General features: G+C 40.4%; 1 protein-coding gene across 1 annotated transcript in view; it reads right to left on the bottom strand.

The window, feature by feature from the left end:
- The window catches only part of SCAPER (S-phase cyclin A associated protein in the ER), a 346,349-nt gene that overhangs the window by 229,983 nt on the left and 106,285 nt on the right, over nucleotides 1-10,081 (bottom strand). The window contains exon 17 of the mRNA XM_030889085.2: nucleotides 2,316-2,381. Within this exon, the coding sequence (XP_030744945.1) occupies nucleotides 2,316-2,381 (66 nt within the window). The remainder of the gene's footprint in view (nucleotides 1-2,315; nucleotides 2,382-10,081) is intronic.

Here is a 10,081-nt window from a genome sequence, read left to right as displayed (position 1 = left end):
GAAAATGTTTTGAAAACGATAATGGCAACAAATGTACAAATGTGCTTGACACAATGGATGCATGTACATATTATGATAGGAGTTGTATTATGATAGGAGTTGTATGAGCCTCCAGTTAAATGATTAAAAAAGAAAACATTGCTGCCTGTGATGGGATAATACCTATCTACAACAATGAAATGGAGTCAATACAACTATTATTCAAATGGACCAACCACTGCAGCTAGTGATGAAAAAATTGAAGAATTCTACCAATATCTAAAGTCTGAAATTGATCAAAGATGTAATTAAGATGTAATGGTTAAAAAGGCCAAAGCCTGACTTTGGAACAGATCATTAATTATTCCTATGTAAGTTCTGGTTGAAGCTGAAGGAAATTAAAACAAGTCCCCAAGAGACAACATATGACCTTGAGTGTCTCCCACTTCAATTTCGAGACCATCTCAAGAACAGACTGACTGGCTGAACGCTAGTGTGAGAAGACCTGATGAGCTATGGCAGGACAGCATGCATGAAGAAAGAAAGTGGTCATTGAAAAGATGGCAAAGGTCAAAGTGGATGTCAGAAGAGATTTTGAAACTAGCTAAGGCAAATGGAAGAAATGATGGAGCCAAAGTGCAATATCAATGGAATGTTCTGAGAATGGGCAGTACCATCTAATAACAGACCGATCTTCAATCCCAGCCCAGTGACCTCTCTGTCTTTACACTAGGAATCATTGTGAGAGAAGAAAACTGCTGATGCTTTGGTTTACTAGGAATACTGCATGGTTTGAAATCAGGAAGGTTTGCATCATGGTTGTATCCCCTCACCCCTCAATCTGTATGCTGAGAGCAAATAATCAGAGAAGCGGGATTATATGAAGAAGAATGTGGCATCAGGATCGGAGGAAGGCTTACAAACAACCTGTGATGTGCATAAGACACAGCCTTGCTTGCTGAAAGTGAGCAGGAGTTGAAGCACTTGCTGATGAAGATCAAGGCTTGCTGTCTTCAGTATGGATTATGACTCAATGTAAAGCAATCCAAAATCCTCACCACTGGACCAATAGGTAAGATCATGATAAGCAAAGAAAAGGTTGAAATAGGCAAGGATTATGTCTTGCTTGGATGGATCCACAATTAAAGCTTATGGAAGCAGCCATCAAAAGGTCAAGTGATGCATTGCATTGGGTTAATCTGCGGCAGAAGACCTCTTAAGGCAGGGGTCATCAAACTACGGCCCGTAGGCCACATGCGGCCCGCCGAGGACATTTATACAGCCTGCTGGGTGTTTTTGCCGCCTCTGCCTGTCCTACTTCAAAATAAGATATGTGCAGTGTGCATAGGAATTTGTTCATAGTTCTTTTAAAACTATAGTCCGGCCCTCCAACGGGTCTGAGGGACAGTGAACTGGCCCCATGTTTAAAAAGTTTGAGGACTCCTGTAATGCGTTGAAAAGTAAGGATATCACTTTGAGGACTAAGGTATATCTGACCCAAGTCTTGGTATTTTCAATTGCCTCATATGCATTCTGAAAGGGGGACACTGAATAAGGAAAACTAAGAAAAACCACTGCATTTTACTTATGTTACTGGTACCATCAACTGCTAAAAGAACAAACAATCTGTCTTGGAAGAAGTACAGCCAGAAAGCTCCGCAGAGACACATACTTTGGACTTATTATCAGGCAATGTCAGTTCCTGGAAAAAGAGTATCATGCTTGGTAAAATAAAGGGAGAGTGAGAAAGGAAAGACCTTCCATACAGTGGCCGTAACAACTGTTCTCACAGAAGAACAATTGTGCGGATGGTGCAGGCTCTGGTGGTGTTTCTGTTTGTCGTACACAGGGTCTTATGAATAAGGAACCTACAACTGCCCCTAACAACAACAACAACAACAGCTATTGTGTAATTAAGCTAACATCCCAATGGTGAAACTTAAGTTCTCTGCTCTCTTGAGGTCCTAGGAATAATCCTGAGAGAGGTTTCATCAGAACAAGCACCAGCACGGCCTGGCCTGGCCAGAACCTGATTATGTTACACCATGATCTTCCTAGCTCAGCACCATCGATCCTGTGGATCAGATTATCCTTGTTGTAGGGAGCTGTCCTGTGCACTGCAGGAGGTTGAACAGAAATCACTGATCTACAGGCTAGTAGCACCAGTCCCCCAACGGTGGTAAAAACAGCGACCTCTCCAGACATGTGCTAATCTCTTCTATTTGAGAACCACTGTGTTAGGGCAAGTATTCCAGATAAAAGACACAAAATGACAGTGCAAGCAGACTTGGTTGTAGGCAGAGAAGGAAAACTGAGACGTGAAAAAGAATACTCACTTGGCTTTATAAGGTGAGTCAGAACCAGAATTTTTTGTTTCCATCAAGCTCTCATATTCCTTGGCCCTGAGAAGAAAAAAATTTATCATCGTTAGTTGTTTTGTTGATAATTTCCTAATAAGTCAAAATCTTGGCTATAATTTTATTCTTATAGTATGAAGGTTGTGTTGTTAAGCTAACAAATCAGCAACAGATCACATTTATTTCAACAAACTGATTTCTAAAATGACTTCTACAAAATGACTGAACTGTTCTCATAGAAGATGGAAAAATGCTTATTCTGAATTTGGGAATCTGCTCAGAATGAAAAGTCACAGTTGACTTTTCAGAAATGTTAAAAGCATGTCAGCTAAAATGGGAAGAACAGTAGCCTTCTGCATGAGAACGGCAGTAACTGAAGGTCTGTGGACTTGACGAGGTTTATGAGACGGAGTGAGAAAGCACTGCCACTGGGTTCCAGCTCCTCCAATCAGACCTTTATACTCAACGAAAGGTGTGTGAACGCATCACTGGGACCCATTTTCTACAAGCTCTCTCAGTAACAGACGCATGTTAGTCTCATTAGTGTGTCTTCAAAGAAATACACAAAAAGTCCAACCCAAACAGAGGCTTCACAGAGCATCCACCCTAACGACCAACGCCTCTGCTCTCTACTCACCTGGTAGACACCAGTGTCAGAAAACAAAAACAGCTAGTTTCATAGTTTGTTGATTAAGTTGGGGGTTTTAAAAAATGGCAATTATCTACATATACATTTTAATAAGGTAAAAGACATATCGAATTTATTGTTTTAAAGTCTCTTAAGAGTACATTCACAATGCTGCACAGCATACTTTTGTCACCTCAAAAAAGAAATAATCATTTGCCTTCTTCCTGGTCACCATCAAGTCTCGAGCAACACGCAGTCTGCTTTTTGTCTCTAGAGCTTTACAGCGTCATACAGCACGTGGAACTTCGTGCCTGGCTCCTTTCACTTGGCAGCATGTGTTTCGCTCCTTTTCATGGCTGAGTAATTTTCCAGTGTATGAACAGGCTACATTTTCTTTACCCATTCATTCATCCACTGGTCCGAATGTTGAGTAGTTTCTACTTCACTGAACCAAAAAACCAAACTCACTGCCAGCGAGTCAACACTGACTCAGAGTGACCCCCTGTGGGTTTCTGTTTACAGAATGTTAGTGTTTACGGGAGTAGAAAGCCTACTCTGTTCTGTGGAGCTCCTGGTAAGGTTTGAACTGCCGACCATGGGGATTATAGTCCAACGTGTAATCTCTACACCCCCAGGGTACTATTAATAATGTTACTATGAACATTCTTATTAAAGTTTGCACAGGAACATATATTTTCAGTTCTCTTGCTGGATCACAGCTGTTGAGGAAACGCCAATCGTTTCCAAGGGGTTGCACCCTTTTTATACTTACCCCAGTGATGCACAGGGTTCCAACGTCTTCAAGGACTCACTGTTGTTGGTTATTCTCCCCTTTAAATGTACTGCAGTCATCCCAGTGGATGAGGAGAACTACATCATTATGATTTTGATCTGCAATACCCTGATGAGTAATGATACTGAATATCTTTTAGCATGCTTGTTGGCCATTTATCTATATTCCTTGGATTAATGTCTATTTAAGTCCTTTGCTCATTTTTATTTGGGTTGTCTGTCTTTTTATAGCTAAATTGTAAGAATCCTTTATATATTGTAGATGCTAGACCCTTATCAACAGTACAATTTACAAGCATTTTCTCCTATTATATGGCTGTCTTATTTTCTTGATGGTATTTTTATACCATACATATTCATTTTGATGTAGTACAAATGAACAATTTCTCTTTTATTGTTTTATTTTATGGTTTCTGTTCAGTAAGGCTATCTTACTGAAAATTTTGCTATAATTTTCTATAACTTCACTTACTGATCAGGTTTTCCATGTTATTTTTTCTTTATCTAAATCAGTTCTCCACCAAGAGTTCACAATTGTAACCACTGTAACTAATGACAATTTCATTTTGCCTTTTAAAAAAAATTGACTACAATCTTCAGTATAATAGCATATAGAAAGATAACAGCAGATGTGCCCTTGTCTTGAAAGGGAACACTTTCAGTAGTTTAGCTCGACGTGTGATATCTGCCCTGAGACTGTGGCTGATCTGTCAATAATTTTAGTTTGCATCTGGTCAGATTAAACCTTTGGCAGATGTCCTCTGGCCACAGGAGAGGGATGTGAACAGCTTTACTATCAGACAGAGAGCATTGTAAACTTGATTATGATGACTTGAACCGTGGTATAATATGATACTTGGTCAGTTGATCTCCCTCTTGACACAACCTGAATTTGCTCTAGGCTCAAATATTTCTCACTTGTTCCATGACAGAAATTTCTCTTCTGGCTTTTTAATATTGCTAATGGTCTTTCCTTTCTTACTCTTCATTTTTGTCTTTATCTTTACTTTATTCTTTTATGCTTCATTTTATTTTTGATTGTTCCTGTTAGGTTCCCCAGTTTATGAAGCACAGAAGGAGGGGATGCACAAAGACAATAACTGAAGCAATGGCTCATGGGAAGGGGTGGTGAGTGGAATGGGGGAGCAAACAGTGAACGCGGGGAGGGTGGGGGGAGGAAAATCTAGCTATATCTACAACTTTTTAAAAGTGACTTAACTATGGAAGTGTATATGTGAATTTTATATCAATTAAACAATTCGAATTTTTTTCTTTGTTTTTGTTTTGAATGGGTGTGCTGCTTTTCCTAAAGCTACTGAGGAATCCGAATATTTTTTATCTTATTCTATTACTATGGTAAGTTATAGTGGTTCATTTTTTAAAACCCAACCAATCTAGCACTCTTAGACTAAATGTAAGATGAGGTTTTTGCAAGCATGTAAACAATGTTAAAAATGAGAAATTATAAGTTACTGTTACCTTTTTAAACACATAGGTGCTCATTAATTGGCAAGTTCTTTTAAAAACATACGTAGTATGATTATTAGTTCTTATAAGTACTTACTATAATTCGTGTGGGGGTGTGCTCCATATGAATTAATTCACTTAATCCTCATAATAAAACTCTAAGGGAATTAGCCATATTATAAGTATAGGGAACTGAGGCGCTAAGAAGTTAAGAAGTCTGTTCACAGCTACAAGACACAGATGGAATCAAACAGACTATTTCCATCCACAGTGTATGAGAAAAAAAAATTGGCATATAAAAAAAGAGGGAGTGGTGTCAAACAAAACAGGAAAAGAACTTGGAAGAAAAAGAGGTCTCTTTTGCTATAAAAATACTTTTGTATATTTCACAATAAAAAGACTAATGACATACTGGAATGAAATGTCACTTTTAACAGAAATGAGTCCACTCGAATTACCTGTAAGCGGATTATCCAAGGGCACATTTTCTTTTCAAATTCTTGCTTAAACACTTTCTCAACATAAACAGGGTCTTGGTTAGTCACTGAACAGAAACTGCAAACAAAGGCTTTGGGGTCAAAGCACTTATGTCCCAGAATAGGAGAGCACTGGTTTTTCAGCCACACCAAGTACAACACCCAGAGATGCCGCAGGATAAACCCATACAGTCAGCTCAAGAAGAAAGACAGCACCAGTGCATGTCAGCTTGTCCATGCCCAGGACATCAATGTTTATGCATTTTATTTAATTTTTGATGACGTGTAATTTTCCTGGATTTCATCCTTTGTACATTTCATGTTCTGATTATTAATGGATGCTTGCGGCTGCTTCTTTTCATTTTGAGTCGCGCCCCACCCGCAATGGAAGGTCTCAAGTGCATCACTCCATCCACATCATTAAGGGTGACTCTCAGGGGGCTCATCTTCTAGCACTATACTGGAGACAGCGTTTCACTGTTAGTCATAAGGTTACAGTGGCAACTACTCCAGAAGTGGACAGTTTATTCTTTCTTGGTAGCATGCTCTTAGTCTGGAAGCTCCGCAAAAACCCATTCACTTTGGGTGACCCTGCTGGCATTTCAAATACCAGTGACATAGCTTCTAGAAACACAATATGTAACCACTAGAGTAAGACACACTGACAGGAAAGTGGTAGCCATCTCTCTATAATGCTCATCAAATGACTGGGTAGAACAATGCAAATTAGGTATAATGAACTTTAACTTGGGGATTGGTCAGTTTTTTCATTTCTCTTTGTATAAGAGAGCCATCTCAGAAGCAAGAACAGAGAGACAGACTCCTGTGGCTGCCAATAAAGAGGAGTTGCCAACAGGGTGCATGTGAGAGCCCTGTCTGAAGTGGCAGAGGCAGCTCAGGCCTGGAAGGAGCCAAGCCAGGATGAAGCAGCACTGCGGGACAAGGGGGCAGGGTGGCAGGTAGGCTTCTTGGCCTAGAGAACAAGGTAGAGACCACGGAATCACCTGACTGCTGGCTGAGAAGAGGCCCTGATGCGGTCTTGTAATCTGTTAACTACCCTCATAAACCCCTCTAATCTGAGTACTGCCTGTGAGTTCTGTGTGCACATTACAACGGATTATTGAACCCACCAGAGAAGTGGAGTGCTGTGGGGGTCAGAATAAGATAAAAGAAGAGAGAAGGACAGAGGCATGTCTGACCTCCATCGACCGGTGGCAGTTAGCCTTTGGAGGGTGCGGAGTTGGATTCCCCTTCTCCTTTGGGTAGCTGGAGGAGGTCAGCTGTGGTCCTCACACCCCTTCCTCCATAGTCATCTACTATCATTGTTGACATTTTAATATTCCAACAGCAGCCCTGGTGGCACTGTGGATTAGGCACTGGCTGTCAATATAAAGTTGGCAGTTCAGACCCACCAGCCACTCCATGGGAAAAAGATGAGGCTGCCTCTTCCTAAAAGCAAGTAGTCTTAGAAATCCCTTACAGGGTCTCTGTGCGTTGGAACCAACCGGATGGCAGTGAGTATATAAATTCTAGCTTTTAGTATAAATTTAACACTCTTCACTGGAAAGTTCAAGTGTGATGTCATCTTCTGTATCTTTAAAAACAAACTCATTCTTCCCATTCTATGTCGGTTTTCACTGTTTATCTGTCAAAGGTTACCTTGGCCTAAAATTTCCACAAATTATTCCTACACCGCCCCAATAATCAATATATATCACAAAATATTAATGCTAGATTAAAATGTTTCATGATTACTTTCTTTCCTCTTAATTTCTTCTAAATTAGATTATATCAGACAATCTATTCTAGATTGCTGATCTTATATAAGAGTGTCATTTCATGCCTGGTTTAGTAAAATAGCCACATAGCTTTCCAACATTCCAATCTTATTAGCTTAACACACGTGCTAAGTTTTCCCAAATCACCTCCACTTCCTGATCTCATTCCACGGGCTACCACAATTTGACCCTGCTCTAGTTTTTAACTTTATATTCTTTAACATTGTCATCTTAACTTGAAAGGTCTAGGTTTGCAGGTTCCATTTCTGACGCATTTAGTGATTTTAAGACCATGTGTGAATATATGTGGTAGTATTTTTACCACTTGGAACACTGTCGCCAGGGGGCAGTAGAGCTTGATATATACCAACAGGTTCATACACTAGGCAAGATAAGAAATCTATTTCTTTTACACAAAAATACATTCCAACGATAATGGCTAAGTAGACACTGAACAGACTTAAGATTGGGCACACTATTTACTAACTCCTTTGAGACACCTTCAGAGAGCTTAAACCTGCTCACTGTAGCCTTAGCCACTGCATCTCTATCTGTGCCCCCTAATTCAATTCAGGCCATCTGTCTATAGCTGGATGCTCCAGGGCAGGGGTCCTCAAACTTTTTAAACAGGGGGTTAGTTCACTGTCCCTCAGACCTGTTGGAGGACCGGACTATAGTTTAAAAAAAAAACTATCAACAAATTCCTATGCACACGCACATATCTGATTTTGAAGTAAAAAAACAAACGGGGCAAAAACATCCAGCGGGTCGCATGTGGCTCATGGGCCTTCGTTTCAGGACGCCTGCTCGAGGGCAGTGGTTCTTAGCCTTCCTAATGCCGTGACCCTTTAATACAGTTCCTCATGTTGTGGTGACCCTCCAACCATAAAATCATTTTCGTTGATACTTCATCACTGTAATTTTGCTATTGTTAGGAATCGGGCAATCCCTGTGAAAGGGTCCTTCAACACCCAAAGGGGTTGCAACCCACAGGTTGAGAGAACTGCTGCTCTAGGGTCGCCATCAGGATTGGTCTGTCTCCCTCCATCACACCGAAACACCCACAGAACTTATGCTTCTCCGATTCATATCCTTTCCCCAAAATCCGTGTCAGGAATTTTGGTATTTAATTTTGATCTGTACTGATCTAATTATTTCGTTCACGTGAGAAAGTTCCATTTGTTTTTCCTTCAGGAAGTCAACGTCCTTTGCGAGCCCAGCTGTGAGCCCTCACTCACTGTCATGGAGTCGATACTGGCTCATGGCGACCCTACAGGCCCAAACAGTTGAACTAATTACCCTTGTGAGTTTCCAAGACACTAACTGCTGCGGGAGGAGAAGCCCTGTCTTTCACCTTTGTGCAGTTGGCGGTTTGCACCCAACTGACCTCAGAGTTAGCACCTCAGTGTGTAACCACTGCTCCCCCAGAGCACCTTACATTCCCATGAACAGTTGGTATGAACTGATGGTATCAATCATCAAAGTGGTCGACCATACTGGAATCATCTGAGATCTTGTTACAGTGGAGATTCCTTACTTAAAACCAAGTGAATCGGAATCAATAAGCAGCAGCCCAGAATGTACTTTTAACAAGGACCCAGATGATTCTGATGCAGGTAGTCTGAGGGCTATAGTTTAAACCTCAATGTCCAGTGTCATGATTTGATTCACATTAATAAAGCAACACAGTGATTGCTATCATCACTAAGTCTTTTCCTATGTACAAGAGCATCAGTTCTTCAGAGTTAGAGCAAAGGCACTCGGGCACCTGGGGAGTCAGGCAGTTTCTCGGGAGATCAACAAAAGAAAGTCTTTCATTATCTGTCTTACAAGAGTTGAGCGGATATGGCAGGAGAGCTCTCAACAGACTAAATGCAGAAGAAGCAGGTGCAAGAATCTGGCTCTCTTTATTAAGTCAGACATTAAAGACATTTGCAAAAATTCTTCATGGAAAACATGTTATTCATGTGAACAAGGCTTTATTGTTATTTAAAGTATTTAATATTTTAGTGACACATATTAATAAATGTTTTATAGGTAAACAAAAGCTCTTTGGGATCCTCAATATTTTTTAATGTAAAAAGGGTGTTAAAACCAAAAAATATGGGGATTGCTTTAATATATATTATGAGTCAGGTTATACATGTTATCAAAACTTATCACATCCTGCCCCAAAATTGATGGTTCCCATCCTCAGAATAAAATTCAAATGACCTAAAGGCGTGCGGCAGAGCAGGGAGCAGAGCAGGGAGCTCCCAAAGGTGTGCAAAGGATAGACTCTGGGGCCAGAGCGTGGCACCCCATTGGACTTGACTGGAGGACACACCTAGAGGTCAAAAATCAGAACTTGATCTATTTACAGGTTTTTCTTTAAAAAATTTTTAAATTGTTTAAAATTAATTTATTCTTTTATGGGTCATGGTGTTCTTTTTTGGTCATCGTTGTGGGTCATCGTTGTGTTCTCTTTTGTTGCTTTGTCTTGCTATGCCTTGTTTTTTGGGTGCATATTATTATCTCTGCAGATCTATCTAGATAAGATAGGCTGGATGAACAGTCTAGAGGAGAAAACAAAGGGACTGATGGTTCTGAGGGGACATGGGAGAG

Source organism: Echinops telfairi, unplaced genomic scaffold (genome assembly GCF_000313985.2).
Source record: "Echinops telfairi isolate 266 unplaced genomic scaffold, ASM31398v2 ScPeMD7_7475;HRSCAF=8513, whole genome shotgun sequence".
NCBI classification, from domain to species: domain Eukaryota; kingdom Metazoa; phylum Chordata; class Mammalia; order Afrosoricida; family Tenrecidae; genus Echinops; species Echinops telfairi.
The sequence above is the reverse complement of the archived record's forward strand: the minus strand, read 5'-3'. Positions and strand labels throughout refer to the sequence as shown.